Source organism: Poeciliopsis prolifica, unplaced genomic scaffold (assembly GCF_027474105.1).
Source record: "Poeciliopsis prolifica strain line A6 unplaced genomic scaffold, Auburn_PproV2 SCAFFOLD009, whole genome shotgun sequence".
Classification (NCBI taxonomy): Eukaryota; Metazoa; Chordata; class Actinopteri; order Cyprinodontiformes; family Poeciliidae; genus Poeciliopsis; species Poeciliopsis prolifica.
In genome coordinates, this window is record NW_026562384.1 from 4,545,288 (window position 1) to 4,565,306 (window position 20,019).

At 43.7% G+C, this 20,019-nt stretch overlaps 1 protein-coding gene across 4 annotated transcripts in view; it reads right to left on the bottom strand.

The window, feature by feature from the left end:
• tenm2a (teneurin transmembrane protein 2a) overlaps window positions 1-20,019 on the bottom strand; it is a 272,708-nt gene that overhangs the window by 56,509 nt on the left and 196,180 nt on the right. For all 4 annotated transcript variants that reach the window (XM_055034285.1, XM_055034286.1, XM_055034288.1 and 1 more), the window contains 2 exons: window positions 18,506-18,737; window positions 6,075-6,313 (listed from right to left, as the gene is read on the bottom strand). In XM_055034285.1, the coding sequence (XP_054890260.1) occupies window positions 6,075-6,313; window positions 18,506-18,737 (471 nt within the window). The remainder of the gene's footprint in view (window positions 1-6,074; window positions 6,314-18,505; window positions 18,738-20,019) is intronic.

The following is a 20,019-nucleotide window of genomic DNA, read 5'->3' on the forward strand; positions in this document are numbered from 1 at the left end:
CACCTGTATCCTAGCAACCACCTCTCCTTTTGGCAGGGGTCCTCCACGCGGAGCGAGCAAACAAGACGCCGAGGGAATGAGGAACAAGCGCTCTCGTTTATCCTCCTCTCTCCATCCGTTCAGTCATTCCTTCACACGTAAAAGAGGAAGGCCACACTCCACTGGAGTTTGGAGTGAAAAAAAAAAAATAAAGGAGAAGTACGTCTGGAGGTCCTCTTGAGTTCCCTGTAATGCTATAATGATGAAACAAACAGACTCACAGTTCTTTTCCCCCCTATCTCTCTCTCTTTGCAGTTTACGTGTGTATGTTTATCTCAATCCCATGACTCCATCTGAGGCAGCAGGGTTGTGCCTCAAAGAAGTGTTGTCGGCTGTACACTTGAAGCGCCCCTTTCAGAAAAGTCCCTCTGCGCGTCCGGGGAAGCTTCTTGGTCACGTTATTTACAGTGGAGCATAACTGTGAAGCAAATCTGAAAGAACTGAATCCGTTTCCTATGTGGCGGTCTATGTTCAGAGCTTTCGGTCCGGGTTTGTGCCGGAGGGGAAAAGGAACCCCCACAGCATGAAGCGGCTACCACCGTGTTTCATGGTGGCTGGGGTGCGTTCTTAGTTGAGTCAATTATCAGATCAGGTTGAAGTCAGTCGTTTGTCTTCGACCTCTGTAAAACCAAAACTGCACCTAAAGAATTGTGATGGTCACTTCTTCCACTGTTACATATTTCATTTAAATCCCCATTTGGACACTGTGGATGTGTCTTTTCTCTTTCTATTTGATTCTATCTCATAAATGTATGATCGCCCGATGAACAACTGCATTATGTATTTTTTCTGTGCTATTTAGTTGGAGGCTTTTATTAGGCCCCTGGGGATTAGACCTCTCCAAGCATCGTTGTTGTTATTATTTTTCATTAATTTCTTTGATCTGCCTTTCATTTGTGCAAAATGAACTAAACTCACCGAAATCATGAATTTTCTCTCCAAAGAATAAATTTGCAGATAGATTATAAAGTTTATTTTGTCCAAATCACTTTATTCCTCATTTGTGTTGCGTTAATCTCATCCCTGCCTCTGAGCTTCGATGGATTCCCAGGTTTTGATTGGTTTGTGATTACTGAACCTAATGGGTTGGACTGGATTTTATGTAGAAGTATCAGTGAAAGGAGTGAAGATGAACAGAACCACACAGCACACTGATATTTACCTGCAAAAAAACAAAACAAAACACAAAACACTGTTTGCTTGGCGTATGACAAAAAATCCGGAGGAAACGCGCGGCAAAAAAGTTAAAGGGTGTACAAATACTTATAAAATGTGTGGATTTGAAATCTAAGGAAGAAAAGACTGAGTGTGATGTGAAACATCGTGCGTGCACTCGCACACACACGCACACACACACACACACACACACAGACAGACACACCTAGTTTATGTCGAATTCCAGCGGAGAAGGACTGACGTGCATCGTGCGCACTTTCACGCACACAAAACAGAAAAGTGCTGCTCAGGCACATGTGTCCTGATGTAATTTATGAGCGGGCTCCTGGGCGGATGCCTCAGAGGGGTCCTCTTCACGCTGCATGGCTCTGGGTGCTCTGCGCAAATCCCAGCAGCGAGATCGCCCGGGCCCGCGCATACACACGTGCGCGTCGTACACAAACGAGGCACAAAAAAAAAAAAAAAAAGAAATAAAATAAAGAAATAGAAACCGCCACTCCCTGTTAAGAGTAGTGAACTCGCTGCACGATTAACGCTACAAAAAGCAAGGTAAACACAAGGGTTTCAGGCTTGGCAGCACCGCTACCGCTCTGTTCGGCACAGACAAAACACCCGAGCAAAACATTTCCCTACAGTTGAACGGGGACCTTACAGTTAGCAACAGAGCAAAAGTAAAAAAAAAAAAAACATAAATAAAAAGAATAAAACAAAACCTTCTTGTTTCAGCCTTGTTCTGTCTACTGAGTTGTGCTTCACCAACACAATTAGGTGTGTTGGTGAAGCACAGATCTCCAGCAGATAGCACGAGCGAGAATGCACAGAACGCGTTCGATCCTATTAAAAATGCAACAGTGTACTGTATTTAGATAGTCTGTTAGCCGTCTTGTTTGTGCTATAAATACACCTAATATTAAAGTAATCTCTTGGCTTGGCTGACAAGCTAATACTACTAATTATTAAGACAGACAGGCACTGCTGTTGAAAGGGCTCCTCTGGCGTGTGCACAAACCCTGGTGCAACGTTGGGAAAGGAAAAAAAATAAAATAAAATAAAGGCTGCAATTAGTCTTTGAAGCAGGCACGCTACATATTATTTCTCTAATTAACTCTACGTTTAATAATTAGAATTATATGTTTTGATGAAACAAACCATTTGTCATTATTAGCAAATGTACTGTACGCTTCCAGAGGAGTGAAACATTCCTCTGGCCTGAGGTGTCTCTGGGTTTCGTTCACCATCCCAGCGGCGGTTGTGTGGCTCTGTATGTGTCTGTCCAGTGCAGTGTGACTGGGCAGAGATCAGGAGGGGACGGATGCGTGTGTGTGCGTGTGCGCCCCAGGCCAGGGACCTTGATCTGCCTTGGAGGAGGCACACCGCTCTCAAGGGCACTCCGAGGGGGCCACACAAGCACTCGCAAAAGTGGACGAGTTTGTGCGCAAACCTGCATGTGTGTGTGTGTGTGTGTGTGTGTGCGAACTTGCAGTATTCATTATTCTTAAAACTTTTCCACATTTCGTCATGTTTCATGAACTAACTTTAATGCGTTTCCAATTTGGGCAGGGGGGGAACGTCTGGAGTATTAGAGAACGTTGCTTTGTTGTGTCCACACACATCATCCCGCTTCACACCCCACAGCCAAATGGTAATGCTGCAGACGCCCATTGTCTTCCAGTCCACATGAGGCCAGCTCAAACTCTTTGATGCTAGAAAATCAATAGAAAGTGACTCTGCGATGTGACCCTGCACCAAATCTCCAAAGACACAACAATTTGGGATTAGCCACTGAACTGTATACCAATCCCCCATTTAGGAAAGGGTGGGTCTGGGTACCACTCTATATGTACGTAATTCATGTGAATAAATGAGAAATGTTTTGCAAGGCCTGTTGTGCACGACTTCTCCTTCTGCAGAGATTTCTCATAAAACAGTCAAGGAATATAAGGTAGCCAATTTGAGACTCTGACAGTCAACCGGAGCCTGACACAGGCCAGAGTGCTATTTAAAAGCAACACAAGTGGGAAAAATACCTACATTAAGTTATTATTCAGCACCTTGGCAGCAATTTGGAACAATTGGAGCTGGTTTTGTGACTAGATGTTATGGACTGGCAGTCGGCAAAGGCTATCAGATGAGTTTTGGACTAGCCTCTCTGGCCTAGGTCTGGACATTTCTTTATTATTTTTAAAATCGCCAACAAAAGAGTGGATGACCTTTTGTCAAAGCTCAGACATGAATACAACTGTGGCTACTTCAGCACCAAGCGTCGCATAAATCGGAAACAAAATATATTGAATTCAGCGGTCGCAACATGACAACGTGAAAATGTGCAGGGATATGAATACTTTTGCGATGCGCTAGATTAAGACAGGTAAATTGTACAGTATGCTATAGGTTTGTCTATAAATAATGTAAAATTATATTAATAATTAATGTGGAGTCAGTGAGGGGCTCTCTCTTTCTGCTGATGCCTCTGATTCCTGTGATCCACCCATCTGTTGACGTTGGTCTCTGGGGTGAGAGGCCAATCAGGGGCTTGGTGGCACATCTGCCTCCTTTCACACACCTACTCACGCCCCCCCCCACACACACACGCATTCTAAAATAGACACACATATAGACGTCCTTATATTTTCAAATCCTTTTTTTCCTGCCCTCCTCCCTCTGTCTCTCACACCGACGGATAAACAGCACAGGTCTGCATTCTCTCGGCCAGTGAAGGAGGTCAAAAAAATAAATAAGTCCATGTTCACACATACTCCCACACGCACACACATGCACACACACTGAGCAATACTTTTCTCTTTCTTCCTGCAGATCCAGCGGTAGACAGGCATCAGATTTTCTTCCTGATGCGCTCTGAGTGTCTGCCATTCCTTCAAGTATCACACGCTGGCTTCAGATCAGTGAAAAACATCCAGGTTCCTGCTGGGTCTGTTAGGATCCCCACTTAGACTGATACCTGCTCAGACAAACATTCCTGGTTATTTCTGCGGTGTGTGTGTGTGTGTGTGTGTGTCTCAGTGGCTGTTTACCAGCACAGGCATCTGTTGAGGCCGATTTTGACAGAGCGGCACAACAAAGCTAAAGCGACAAAAGCTCACAACGCCCAGAACTCTGCTTGGTGTTTGTAGCAGGCTGTTAACTTGACACTTCCCCCCCCCCTTCTTCTTCTTCTCTTATTCCGGCGTGGGAGGGAAAGAAAATAAAAGCAAAAGCTGAAGGATTGTAGGTTAGCACAACACAAGCTGGACTGAAGAACTTGAAATAAAAGAGGTGTTCATGTGTGACAGAGGCTGGATTCTTTCACTTTCCCAACATGTTGGTCATTTGTATTCAGCACCATCCGGTGACTGGCACAACTGCTGTGTAAAAAGCCTTAATATAAAGTCTCTTTTTTAAAATGATTATTGTTTTAGTGCCGCAGCGCAATCTCACACTTTTTTTTTTAAACAATTTTTTTCTTTAAGTTTACACTGGGTTACAAAGGAATATTTTCTGGAAGTTTCTTCAACTGAATCAGGACTTAAGTTGCACCACTGAATCCAAACAGTGACATCCATTTTTCTCAATCGGGTGGAGGTTTTTGTTCCAATTCGATTCAGATAAATGCGACATTTCCGTTAATATTTTTCAGTCAAAAAAAGGTTTTAGGAGAAAAGAACTGGTTCTCTAACAACGTGTCTTAATTAAATGTTACAAGCGTGGATTTTTGGTAATTGAGTGATACAGAGACATGTAAATTGAACGTTACGTCTCCGTCTCTCGTCAGTCCTGATTGAATCTCTCTTCCTGCTCATCTCTCGTTGATCCAGATTCTCAGGAAACCGATCCAGACGTGAGAACAAGTGACGTATTCTGATGCTCACGTTGCACCACAGTTCAGAAAGTTGACCTGATTGAGCAAAACCAATGTGATTTTTGGATTCAGCTCATCAAAATAGTTGGAAAACCCCAGACAATTTTTGGCTGTTGACCAGTTAGTGGTTTTAAACAAGGAAAAAAAATCAACATGCTAAGAAATATTTGTTTAAAAGGAAATAAATAATAAACAAGTAAATATCACGTGACTCAAAGATGAGTTTCTGTTTGCTGCTCTTCAAAATGGGCAAGACAAGAAAGCATCCCAGGAAGTTAACGCAGACATTCTGAACGGCACGAAGAAAGTCGCTTTGCGTTTCCGACTCGGTCAGATATGCAGTCGGAGCAAAAAGTTCAAAAGTTTTGGAAAATTGGATCTGTGACAAACAAAGTTGGAAGTGGACCCATGTTTATCTTGCCACCATGCAGAGTGAGCAGAATGGAGAGGGAGGTGAAAAAATTAGCAACTGTCAGCGAGGGCTATACTCGGGTAACCTGATCCTTATCACAACTGCTTTGTGTTATCCACGCACCAGCTGGTTGTTTGGGAGGTTTGCCAGAAAACATTATGATTATTTTTCTTGGTCCTACATTCACAAACATAAACACGAAAGTTTTGCTGAACTCTGCTGAGAGTTAACTGGAACAGCAGCTTGGTCAGATGGGACAAAAACTTTTTAGTGAATATATATGATGTATTTCATCATAAAAAACAATATGTTGTAGTTACTGTGAAGTACGGTAAAGGACCTGTGATGCTGTGGGAAAGTTTCTTTCCTTAAAGGCTCAGAGAATCTTGTTAAAGCGAATGGCATAATGGACATTTAATGAAACAATGACAGTACTGGGTTCCTGCTGGGTCTGTTAGGATTAATATCAGGTGGAAACAGTCAAAAAACTGAAAACGGGACATTATTGGGTCTCAGATCAGGCTACGGCTATAAAATCACAACTGAATTGAATTGAATTTTACATGTTGAGTGTTAGAAGTTGCCACTCACCAATGAAGTAGGACAGTAAGACGGCCAGCAGGGCGGCGGCTGCGATCGCCGTAACTGCCGCGCATTTCCAGCTGCAGTACTTGGACGGCTTCTTCAGCTTGAAGGCTGAGCGAGAGAAGGTGTTCCTGGGCAGCAGGCGAGGCGGCGGAGAGTACACCGTCCCCGACGTCAGCGGGTATCCGGGGGAGGAGCTGCTGAAGAGCGGGGTGGTGCCTGATGACGTCTTGAACAAGAAGTGCCTGCGGAGACGTCAAGGGGAACGACAGTGACACGTTACACAAGTGGAAAGTGAGTTTCCATTCAGTTTTTTTCAATCCGACAAGCACATTCATGAGGACGGCCTTGAACTGCGTCCCGCCCTCGCTTTGGCCTCCACTTGATGCAACCTTGTTTCTTTTGCTCTCGTTTTTTCTCCTCTTCACCCTCACTTATGATGTGGCTGGACCGGATCAGGACCGCAGCGCTTTCTTCCTCGTGGTCCAGTTAGGGGTCAGAGTTCAGAAAGAACATCAGAGAGGAATCTGAGCCCCCATCCTTTCACTCAACATTATCTACTATCCTCCACCTTCACTGTCAGTGCGTATGCTCCCACATTCAAGCTCCTAATACAACTATCCTTATTTTTCCTTAGTGTGTTGTCACCCATTTGTAATTAATCACCTTATTGCTCTGTTTTATCAACATTTTCTTTTTTAAATTTAACCTTTTGAAGAAAAGCAGTGGTCACGGTTAGAGGTATTCCACATTTAAAATCTTGTGAAGAGACATTAAAAAGAAAGGAGGACAAAAACACGTGTGAAACCTTTTTGTGTCATTTCCTGCAACGCATCCCCGCAGCGCACATGTGGAGAGGCCGTGGGCCCCCTCCCACGCCCATACCCCTCTAACTCCTCCCCCACACACACACACACACAGACCACAGGTGGTACGACAGGACAGAGCCCTCAGGTGAGTGTGACATATCACAGGAGGAGAGGTCACCTCCCCGCCTCGGAGACGGAGTGAAAAGGGACTTTGCCTCACAGTGTTTGAGGAAGTTGTCTCGTCTTGCTTGTCCCCCTTGGGATCATGTGTGGAAGTGAGAATATGCATTTTTCATCAAACCCTCTGAGTTTCCTCTGACCTTGGGGATGAGGGCTGCGAAAGGGAAAACACTGCGTCGAGTTTCCTTGCTTGGAAGGCAAAGAATGATATTGCCAGAGCTAACGAGTCATTTTTGGTTTACTTCAGAGAATCAGCATTATCTCCGTTACTGGACGCACATGAAACTTTAACATGCCTCCAAGGGTAAACATGTTTTTATTCTGTGCCCTATATATATATATGTATATATATATATATATATATATATATATATATATATATATATATATATATATATATATATATATATATATATATATATATATATATATATATATATATATATATATGCTCATCTTGACACAAAAAACTTCAAAAAAATGATGTCTTATACATCCTGTGGAAAATCCAAATATTCCATGGCATGTGTGTTTATGTGTGTATGTGGCAAAAGATGTCTTTCATTTTTGTAAATTGCTGAGTCTATGAGAAGGAAAGTACAAGTCTTGGTTTCAGCCTATTCCGTTTGTGGTAAATAGGGAAAATAGGGTTTTATTTGGTTGTAGGTTTTTTTGTTTTTGTTGTTGTTTGTTTTTTTTGTTTTTTAAAAAAATAATAAATCTGAATCTGTTTTCATAAAAATGACACATACATGGTCGAGATTCGTTGGTACTTTACAGAGCACATCTCTTCTCAGAGAAAGGGTGGGAGCCAGTTTGGTCTCTTTCATTGTAAGCGGAAAAGACAAAAAACATTTAAATCTTTAGAAAAATCGGATCAGAAAAATTACATTCCATAAACTGTAGATATACATTTTTTCCAAGCCATGTTTTTTTTTAATAAAGCAGCTAAGCTGAATGAGGGTCCAGATGATAAAACCCAAGATGTACACATACATCACAGAAAAAATAAATAAATTAAGAGACCACTTCAAAATGATCAAATGTCTTATTTTACTCTCAATAAGTACATATTTGAGTAAAATAGACTCTGTTCTTTTATTCTATAAAAACTGACAACATCCGAAATTCTAAGCAAAAAATTTAGTATTTAAAATGAAAAATGATCAAAATAACAAAAAAGACGCAATGCTTTCAGACCTTGAATAATGCAAAAAAACAAGTTCACATTAATTCAGAAAAAAAAATATTAATGTTGCAACTTGGGAAGAGTTCAGAAATCAATATTTGGGAGTTGAATTCTGGTTTCAGATTATGGAGTTAATCATGTAAAAGCACCTCAATTGGGCCTCTGCAACTATTGTACAGTAATTCTCTCTATTTCTACTGAAAGTGACAGAACATAGAGAACTTGTTTTTTTGCTGTTTTTCACAGCCCGACCTTCCTTCACTTGCTCAAACGGAAGAACCAAACCCTAAACTTCTTGACTCACTCCTGGTAAAGAGATCCTCATAACTAGATTGAGTTATGAGGGCTCAGAGTCTCTTTTCCTCTCTCCATCCACTGGATTTGTCACTCTTCTCCGCCTCCAGTCCTTGTGACTCATGTGTGCCTGAATGTGTGTCAGGGCTGTCCTTTTTCTAATGCAGCCCACTGTCACTGGCATTCAGACTATTGGCTGTCCTTTGAGAAGAAGGAAAACAGAGCTTATCTGTGCTTTGAGCCCCTCTGCTCCCCCCTATCATTTTTGATGCCTTTAATCACCGCTGTTAACAAAACAGAGCGTGTGTCTCTCTTTATTTTTTTTTTTCCTGCTAAAAACAGGTAATGGGCTCTGAGCATGAAGATTTGTTTTGGGAGCACTGCTCCACTCTCTCTATCAATTATTCACTCCGTTGGTGCTGCTCCCCCTTCTCCCACTCTTTCTGCATGTTATACCACTGATTGTTGGATTGCTGTGCCCCCTCCGTCCCCTGTTACCTCCGTCCCCTGTTACCTGTCCGGTGTGCTGCATGAGTGGAAAGCGGAGAAAGGAAGAACAAGAACACACACACCAGGAGATGGCATGTAAAGGGAATATGATGTTATTGTCTAAAAATACCCCAACCCTATTATGCATGCAAAATTCATATATGCTGCCAAACGCAAGGATGCACATACGCGCGGCGTGTTGCGCACAACAAAATGCACGCCCACTCTCCCCAAGGTCAAGCAGCTTGTGTCTGCTTGAACTCATTTTCACAGCCATTGAAGCGCTCTGTGGACGGCAAGACCGGCGCTAATTAATTACAATCCTTCTAACCACCGGTGAGCCGCTCGCGTCCTGCGCGACACAATGCATGCGATTTTTGATGTGCCGGTATGCATTTGAACTCGCCCAGTGAAACCGTTTGAGTCCGAGGCTTTTGTTGTTGGTGTGCAGACGGCGCTCGGCGAGCCTGTGTGGGATGGGAATATGTCTACGGTCCGCACTAATTATGAGCAGGAATGGAAAGTGTCTAATGTGCTCTGGGGAGGTAATTGACATTGATTTATGTTGCGGACGGCAATGGAGGGGTTCTATCATAGCAGGCAGCCAACAATCACAGCTCTGTATCATTAGGCAAGAGGCTGGGTTGTGTATTTATGCGTGTGTGTGTTTTGTGCATCTGTTTATTTATTTCAACTTTTTTTTTGACAGTGGTCCAGTGTGGAAATGCCACACGTAATTAGAGAAAGCTGACAGAGACCCCTTCCACCCCTACCTCCCATCTACAGCTCCCCTCGCTGTCATCGCGTCTCGCTCTTAAACACTCCGAACAAACAAAAACCTAAATCGCACACTGACAAACATTTACGCCGAGACTCGTAGCTCGGCGCCCACGCGCGGGCGGCACAAATTTGCGGGAGTTTTCTTCCGCCGGCTCGTCCTGTATCGGCAGCCGACGGTTTAATTTGCGCCCCCGCTGAGCAACAAGTGACACGAAGGGAGGAAGACGGAGACAGAAGGAAGACGGGCAGAAGAAGAAGAAGAAGACAGGACGCGTTTTGTTTTCTCTCGTCGCCTCCCCGACGCCGCGTCCCATCGAGAGAAAACGAGGACCTGGACAATTAACCACAGAACAGAGAGCATGCTGGGTAATTAGCGGCAAGTCAAAGCTGGCATTCCCCCTGAGCGAACAAATGCGCGCGCTTTTACACAGCCACGGAAGCGCGGTTCATTTTCTCAGCTCTCACTAATACGAGGACGGCAGTCTGAGACGCATCAACACATGTCAGATGTAGAGAACAATTAAGGGAGGTCGGCTCGTTAAGGGAGTGCCCATGAAAACACTGGGATCCGAGAATTAAACACAAAGCTCTCTGGGAGGGGAATATGGTGGAGGAAACGCTGACAACTGTTACCTTCTGTAATTACAAAAACAAGAGCGAAAGAGAGAGAAGCACAACAAAAGATACGAAGAGAAAAAACAAAAACAAGCGGCAGGTGAAAACTGCACGAGGGATGTTTATTCAGATGATTCTATTGGCAACAGACAAAAGCAAAAAAAATTAAAATAATAATTGCTGCCCGCGATGGATGGGGTCTGCAGACACACTTCATTCAACAGTCAATGTTACAATTGTCCATCCAGGAGTTATTGATCATTTGCAAGTCTTATTAATATTAATAACAGCGATTCAGCGAAGAATTGTACAAACAATTCCTCAGTTTGGTCAGCTGAGTTCCTTAAAAAGTATTCATGTCTCGTCTACATACAAAAACCGGAGAGAGGCAGCGGATTAGCTGAAGACAAATATTGACATTTCAGTCTGAGCGCACGGCAAAAAACTTCTGACCAATCAGAAGACACTTTGAAAAGACCTAGTTCATTCGGGTGGCGAAAAAAAATGCCGCAATTTTTTGGTCTACGCAAAATGTGAGCCGACTTTGGAACTTCAGATGAAGTCCGGGTCTTTGGTAGTGGAGAGGATGGCGTTAGCTTATTGAATCACAGGGCCTGACGTATTTTTGTTTTTTTTTTTGCTTTTTTTGCTTTTTGCATGACTTCTCTTCAGGGCATGGACTTCTGCATGCACTTGAGCAGATCGGAGCCGATTGCGAAGCGACCGGGACCAGAGTCAACTCCCCCGAGGCCCTAAAATCCCAACCGGAAAAAGGCAAATCCCACCATGCAGTTCTTCTGTGGAGAATTTTAATTATCTTGATGTCACGTTCACAAACGATCAGTCAGGAGATGAATAGGTAACCCGAGGCCTCTTCTGCAGGAATGTGGGTTCTGTTCTGGTTTAAAACAGCTGAGCTACAAATCTGAGCTCTCCTTTTACCCATCAATTTATGCTCTCCCCTAATGGTCATAAGACATGGATCATAACGCAAAGAAAGACATCTTGCAGATCAGCAGCTGAAATGTCCTTCTTATAGGTCAGCTGGATTCAGAGACATGAGCTTTGCTGCATTTCTGCTTAAAATAAATAAATAAATCAGTAGATCGGGGTGGCTCCTGGGTCCTTCGAAGGTTTGCCAGACAAGCCCAACTGGAGGAAGACCAAATACACGCCGGAGGGACTTTAAATCCCTTCAGGTCACTGCAGGGGCTGCACACACTACACTAGAGAGGGCTGACGAGGAAGATTTCTGCCCTTCTGGACCTGTTACCTCTGCAGACCTATTTTGGAAAAGGAGATCATGGATGGATAAAAAAATATATATACCAAAACTATAAAAAGTAACTATCAATTTCATTTGATCTTGGAAGGTCAGGTTTCCAATAACTCACCTCATAAACCCAACAACTGGCCAATGCCCAGACTATGAAGAGTAGATTAGCAGGACCAATCTCTCTTGAAACTTTGCTGCTTAACTCGGTAGTTTATTGGTGACTGACCAGCATAAGTTGTTTTCTTTAAAAGACGAAAAAAAACACCTCTTGTAATGTATAAAGGCATGTCTACCCCTGTGCCATAAACTAAAAAGCGGTTAATTAATGCGTGACACATGATGATTAAATGCATGACTTAATCCAGAATGTGTCATGAAACTGCTCATCCTCGACAGATGATTAAATCACTGACCTTTTGTGATTAATCTGCTGTTAACATCAGACTCTGACTCATGGGATGTAAATCTACAGTTATGTATGGCCAACATTTGAATAAATGTCACATCTGTTTCTCTGCCTCTTGTGGTGGCTGGGAGGCAGCGCGGACATCTTCGAGCCCGGTGTCGGTATCGCATGTGGACTGGGAGGGCTGGGGAACAAAACAGCAACTGTCTGGGAAAAGAAATGTCTCGTTCTCAGACGCCGACCTCCAGCTGACCAGCTGTTGGACAGGAGAGCAAGGAACGATGCTGTGGTTACTGCTTCCTAATGTTGAAATGCCCTTTGTTTTGTCTCAAAGACAGGAAGGCAATGAATAAGTGTGGCTCAAACGCTTGAATGAATGTGGCTCTATTGTAAAAAGTGCTTTAATTGCCTAAACCATGGCAGAGCAGATTTAAATGACGTATAAGCTGAGACGACCATTTGTCACTTTCAGTGCTGAATAGTGTCTGCTCGGAGCTTAGATTAAAGGATATTTCACAGTTGTTTTTTTTTTTTTTTTTTTTACATTTCTGAACATCCATACGTTTATCTTTAGTTCTCACTAAAAACCAGAAAGATGGAGCACATCGTCCCAGTCCCAGCTCAGAGAACAGACTTCGAAATGTTCGTTAGCCTGGTCACTTTGGTTATTTAATGGCGGCAATTTGCTTTCACTTTTGAAAATATGCTCATGATAAATACAAACAAGTGTTCTTCAGTGCAGATACAATTTCGTACTGCTGCTGTTATGATCTCAAGCATAAACAGATTCTCTTTTGTCATTGAAAAAAAAAAAAACTTTAAAAGAGAATGCAGTTGGAGGAAAACAATATTTTTTTTATTATTAGAGCAGCGGAGAGGAAAAGCCGAATATTAATTTTAGAGCAAACGTTAAGAGAATGCAAGGTCATACCATTCATAAGCTTTGCATAACGTTAAGGAGTAATGGTTGCACATTACAGGAGCGGCTGCACAGCTGAGAGTATTTCTTTTCTCGATCCTTACCCACAGGTTGGATCTTCTCCCTGTCGCCTCAGTAATGCATTTGAAAGTGACCCACCCTCCCTAACCCCCATCCTCCGCCGTTCTCTCCAGATAAATTGAGATGCTGCAGCCTTCTCGGCGAGCTTATTTCTCCCTTAGACTTGTGGCCCACAGTGGAGTGGGCAGGGGGGCTTGCTGGGGAACGTCCTGAGATCACACAGAGAGATTGAACCTGGCATCAGCGAGGCAAAAAGGCTCCAAGGGACCAATTGGAAATCAGGTGCTCTCTCACAAAATGCTGCAACACATGTATACACATGTGCACTCGCCCTCGCATAGAAAAATGCGCTCCGCTCCTCTTTTTCTCACTCTGCCTCACAAGCACACACGCACACACTCGATAGCGGGAGCCATCTATAGTCATTTATCTCACACTGGTAAATGTATCCATGTTCCTCGGGTCCCAATCTCCCTCCTCGGCCTTTCTATCTTCTCTCACACACACTCCCCAAAACAATCTCCTTCAATCACCACTTCTCTCAATTTCTTTGCCTCTCTCCCCCTCTTTATCTCTCCCTCCTCTACCGTAAACCCTTTCTTTCACCCCCACTTCTCCGCCGACTTATATTTCTCTGCTATCTTCCCGCTACCCCCGATCGTCAATTTCTATCTCTCTCCGACTCTGCCAGTCATCCGAGCCCTAGAGTGCTCTTAGGTGATCAATCTTCATCCTCTCAGGGCTGTCAAAGTATTGGGTCAGGCCGCATGCGCACACACACGCACACACACACCCACACGCACACACACACCCACACGCGTGCATGCATTCATCCACCATAACGAGTGGACATCAAATGCCAGGATTTACATATGATCACGACAGGGGGGCCAGTCACAATCGCCGGGAGCACACATGCTTGGATGTAATCACGCAGTAAACACAAACGCACTCAATCACATGGCAGTGGCTCCCTCACGCGAGCAGGTTGCTCATCATTTCCTATGGCTGCCGGTTATAATGAGAGGGAGGACGCCGACTGCCAGCGCAGGGTTGCTGTGACTTTTTGGCTCTGCGGTGCTGGCTCCGACCCAATCACGAGCTCCAGCAGCTCCAGATATTCCCTTCTCATCCTCCGTCGCAGCCAGGACCACTGAGCAGCTCGAGCCAGGCCGGAGGGCGGAGCTCCGGGCTCCGCTCAAGGCGGCAGGCACTGAGCCAAGCCCAACCCCGTCACCTGAGCACGGACAAACACTGCCTCTGAGGGAGGTGGGCCACGGTGACGTGGCAATCATGGACACCCTCGGTAGGACAAAAAAGAAGAAGAAGCAATTCATACTTCAGTTTTGTTTCAGCAGAGACCCCTGAACTATTTCTGACTGCAGAAATGGCAAAACTGGAACCGCAAGCAGCTATTACGGGTTCCTCGCAAGATCCTGCACTCCCACATGTATGGTGAGATACAAATCTGTATTTAAAACTCTACTCCATTAGCTGGATGTCATCAGTCACTCTGTAATCCGTTGTGTTGCTGCTATCCTTTTTAATGCGCACCATTGTCATCTATACTCACTTGTAAAATCCTGCCATCACTCCATTCACGCAGATGAATAAATAGGTACAAATTAATCTATAATACTATCAATGACAAAACCCCTCCATACCTTTGCCCACTCATCAGTATTTCCAACGACACTCACATTTTACGTTCCTATGAATTCACCACTATGACGGACCTAAGAGTTCGTACGTCTTTAGGCCGATCCTCTTTTCATTTTGCGGCACCAAATGATTGGATCGACTTGCAAAACATGCCTTGAGATCAGTTCGTTCGCATCTCAGTTAAAACCACAGCGTCTGATTACTGCAGCCGTTTTTAGAAACTGTTTCTATGTGAACTATAGGGCATTTAGTCAGTGTGAATATGGTTGTACTTTTATTTGTTTCTCTGACGCGTGATATTGTGCTGCGTGATATTTTAATGCTTTCTGAACAGGTTGTTGTTGAAAATGAGAATTTAATTTCCATCTACGTACCCGGTTAAATAAAATAAGCAAAGAAAGAAAGAAAGAAAGAAAAAGTCTCCGAATGATTTGCACGTCCCCACGGCAACGCGGGTCCCGATAAGCAACTGTGAGAATCTTTTCCTCCTTTTCCTAAAAGGTGTTCTTGTTCGACACCGTGCCTCTCGCCGATCGAGCGTAACAACACATTGCTTCGGCACTGGCTGAGCTCTGGCCAGATACCAGTGTGGCTGAATTAAACATGGCCCGGCCTCATAAATACTGCACGGGGCCAGCACTCGGAGGAGCTTATCTGGACCCATCAGAGCTGGAAGCTCCAGTGCCCAGCAGGAGAAACACAGCCACGCAGCTTGCAGGAGTAAAAACGTTACGAGCATGCGAGCAGGGAGGACGGCAGCGTCCCTCGAACTGCGCGCCTCATGAATAGTAATACCCCGCATGAATGCTCTGTTTGCCCAGTAAGTGTTCTTTGTACGCCGGCAAAGGCACACGTGTAGCGTGTGTGAAAATGGTTTGTATTTCCTGCCAGCTCACTCCAGGTAGCGTGCATAATAGCTTTGATATGCGTAGCTTTTTGTGTCAGGCTTTGTGATGGGGTAGAGAGTGCTTCCGAGCAACACACTCAGGAGTCATTTCCTTTTGTGGTCCGGAGGGTTGCGTACGGAGAGGTTCCTCTGTGAGCAAAATTGTGTAAATAATCATTTAGAAATCACCCTGTGGGGTGTTAGAAAGGAGAGCCAGGCCTTCTGGTTTCCCTCCTGACCCCGAGTTCATACCATGGGTGCTGCAGCCACTCGCGATAGCGCTCACACCCGTTCACTTATTCGCCTTTATGCACAGCATTTTGTCCTGCTGCGAGAAAAAAAAAAAAAAAACATGTTTACTTTATAAATAATTGTATGCGATTAGACCATGGGTGTCACACTCATTTTCATTTCAATGTATCCTCAAAGAGCCGATTGTGGCAAAAGTTTTTGATGCAACATCAAGAAACTGTTAAAGTATTACAGCTTTCACTGCATATTTCTTAAATTGAAGTAATATTAACATTTTTTCACATAGTAGTTTTGTTTGATTTGCCTGACAAAAATCATATCTAAGCACACAACTGTTGTGGTGAAGTGATATTTTTGTGGCTCTCTGGAGTCACAGGGACCAGGCGGTTAGTTGGATTTGACCCGTGGGCCTTGAGTTTGACACATGTGTGACAGACCAACTCAAAGCAGTGCATAATTCTTTTCAGCTATGTGTCTCTAATAAAGCTGAATATCTAGAAAGTGTAAATGTCAGCTCCATGCTCAGTCAGGATGTTGAGTTTTCCGTTCCCGTGGCAGATTTTATTGGATTTAGGTCTAGACTTTGACCACTTCGCTCCTATCCATGCATATGCTTTGATTTAGGCCCAACTATTGAATGGATGCTCAGAGGCCTTGTCCTGCTGGACGCTAATCCTCTACATCATTCAAATTTACCTAGCGCACGACGTAAAGTTGCCATGTGCACAAATTCTCCCACCTGAGCTGTGGATCTCTGCAGCTCCTACAGAGTTACTTTGCGTGTCTTGGTTCTTTCATCACTCGGCCGGTTACTTTAAAAAGATACTGGAATTAAATGAACACAGGCTTTATGTACTTAATTTTTTATTTACTTATTTTTTTTTCTAAGTACCTCTGCATGTCTTATTGTTGTTTTATAGTAGACAATACATGAATATTTCCAGTTGCAACATGTGAAAACGTTCAAACACATGACTTCCCTTAAGAGCAGCTCTGCTGTCAGAAACTGACATGTTACCACAGTCCATCCTTTCCACAGCTTGGGCCACGTCTTCTGTAACTTTGCTCTCAGAGTTTTGTGATAACTTTGCAGCTCGGTGTTGTCTGATGTGTTTTAAACGGTATGGATTTGTACCGTAGCTGACACGGAGTCTGCAGCTCCCTCCTTTGCATAGTTAGAAATTATTATTGACTGGAAAGTTCAAAGAAGAGCTTTCATCTTAATTGCGTCACACCTTTCAATTTTTTTATAACACTGGCTCTGCTGGATTTTAAACGCTTTCCCCGAGACGTCGCGGAATACAAATTCACCTGTTCAATAAACCTGTTTGCAAACCGCAAACTCATTTTAAAGCAAAACAAACAAACAAACAAAAAGTTAGCTTGCACTTAGAGAGCTAGTTCAGAGGAGACAGTGTTGCTATGAGGTCGTCTTGTTGCCAACTAGTTACCAGTAGCTCTTAGCTTTAACCATCAGCAGTGTCTGCTAGAACCACATGGAGGTATTAAGTGTTCCTTGGCAACATTTTGTTGAGTTTGGATGAAGAATTATAAAGCAGAATGTACTTGTTTAACCTTCAATTTGTCACAACTTTATACCAGAAGTGAAGCCACACATCCAGCTGTGACTGACAGAAGGTGTCAGGTCCAACCTTCGTCGGTCCAACCGACAGTCGGTCGCTGTATTCTTACGCTTCTTACTTTGTTTCCTTTTTTCCTACTGAGAAGCAAAAATGCAGTCCGGAGAGGCCTCAATGCTTTTGTTTCACAACATGCAGTCCTCAATAAAACTGTCAAAGTCAAAAAGCCAATCACTCTGAGGGCAGCTCAAAGTGATTAGTGCACTGATCACTTTTTGTTGGGTGGGATGGGGGAGTGCTTTCAGACAACCAGGTTCGTAAATCTCCTGATTCTGATTTTCCTTTGCAAACTACAAGAATATATAAAAATAGCTCATTTATATTTTTTTCTTGTCTTCCCAGTGTCAGTGGTCTTTAATTATTTCAACGAGAAGCAGAGGAGGCACCACAGCAAGTGTGTGACAAAGCAGATGCTGTAAAATCAACCTTTATTTTAAGTCCCACTCTCTCTTGTTCTTTCACAGCCTCAGTGAACCGTAGGCATCTCTAAACTTGTAGAAAAAAGGTTTCTCTTTACATTTCTGTATTTCCTTTGGTTTCATTTGGGAACATCTCCTCTGGGCTAATTACAAACTTTTTTCTTTCACGCAGTGGCAGCATCCACACTGAAGAGTGTTGATGTCGGTGTGGGGTAGCAGTGGTTACATGTTGTCATCTTTCTAAAATAATTGGCTTATGCCATTTTTTGCCAAATAAAATCACCCTCTTTTTATTTTTTTGCCTAAATATAATTTAGGCAAAATTTTTTTGTTGTTGCTTTCACTGAATAGAAAATGATCAGATCTTTGAGTTTCTGACAGATCAGTTGCCATTTAAGTAAAAAAATAAAATCATCCGATCAACAGTCAGACAAGGTTGGTTCCCCTGATTTACTTACTGTTTTTAGCAAAAGTTGCCCTGTCGGTTGCAACTCCCCTCCCCACCCACAAGAATAAAATCATTCACATTGATCTTCCGACCTGGTTTCCAACGGGACGTTGCTGTTCAGCACCCAGCTGTCCTGTAGCTGGACCGACTCCGGGGTGGTGGGTCCGTCTCCGGTGCCCGGAGCCGGGGCGTGAATGGGGTTCCGTCCCCCCCTCAGGGTGTTTCTGTTCAGGCTGTTTGCAGACTGGTGGGACAGGTTGTGGTGGTTGTGTGGAGGCGGCAGTGGAGGCTGCAGCGTGGACTGACTGTGGTGGTTGGCGGCCCCTGGAAGACAGAAAAAAAAAACACAACAATAGACAAAAATGTCACCAGGATTCTGAATGAAATCCAGACAGATTGTATTCTCCAAACTGGACACGTGCAAAATTACAGCTGGCCTGTTATTCTACTATAGGCTTTCATTCGGGTAGGTGAAATATAAAGCTCTCGGGCCAATTAACACCCAATTATGGAATATTTTTTCAACAATAGTTCAGACAACGTGTCATATTGTCAAAACAATCGATGACTCAAGCCGACAGACGATTGTAGCAACAAAGACACGTGAGAACTTCATCTCCTCCTATTTCCTTTCACAGTTTTCTCTCCCCCCATCAACTCTTCCTCCCCCTTTTTCCTTTATCCCCTCTTTTCCTGCCCAGCGTTTCTTTGTCACATCTAAGCGGACGCGCGCGTGTGAGTGTGTGTGAACAATATTAGAGCACTCAGCGCTGCATGTGCCCTCATCTCTTGCTCTCAGACTTGAGGGAACATGTCAGCTTGAATCCAATAGCAGCCCCCTCCAACAATGAGCTAATGGACTGTTGAGTGAGGGAGCTGAAAAACAAACCGGCATGACTCAGACAAGAACACCCATTCACACATCACCTTTCTCCCTTTTCCCTCTCGCTGAAGCAGCAGCAGCGGGGCGGGGCGGGGGGCTTGGGGTGGTTTGAGCCCATCTTCATTGTGTGTGTGGTTTGCTCAGGAAAATCAATAAACCACATACTATACAGTATAAGAGGCAGCCCGACACAATTGCCTCACTTCACAGGCTTCGGCGAGCATTTTGTTTATGCGCTCGGACTCGGAGCGCAGCTGGCCTGAATTAGCTGAAAATGTACGCCATTAAAAAGGCACCTAAAGAGAGCAACTCCAGCGCAGGGTTCCTGCAGGCCTGATATCAAAGTTCTGATGCATGCCGCCAGAAATCTTCACTCTGGGTCGTCTCTTAAAGTATAAACACGACATTTTTAAAAATATTTTCTCGGCCGTTAGTCTGTAGATGTGAACCACGGGAAACTACTGACTTTAAAGAAGGGAAGGAAATATTAGGAGGATGAATGAACATGTGGGTGGATGGATGATGGATGGATGGACAGATGGATCCAACAAATGATGTATGGATGGATGCAGAACTAACAGAGAACTTCAAAATAGAATTACATAGAAAATAAAATCTGGATATTAAAAAAATTACATATGTATATTTTAATATATATAGACAAAACAATTCTCTTCATCCACATTCATCTAGAAATGTAAACAAATGTCTAGTTCCAAACTT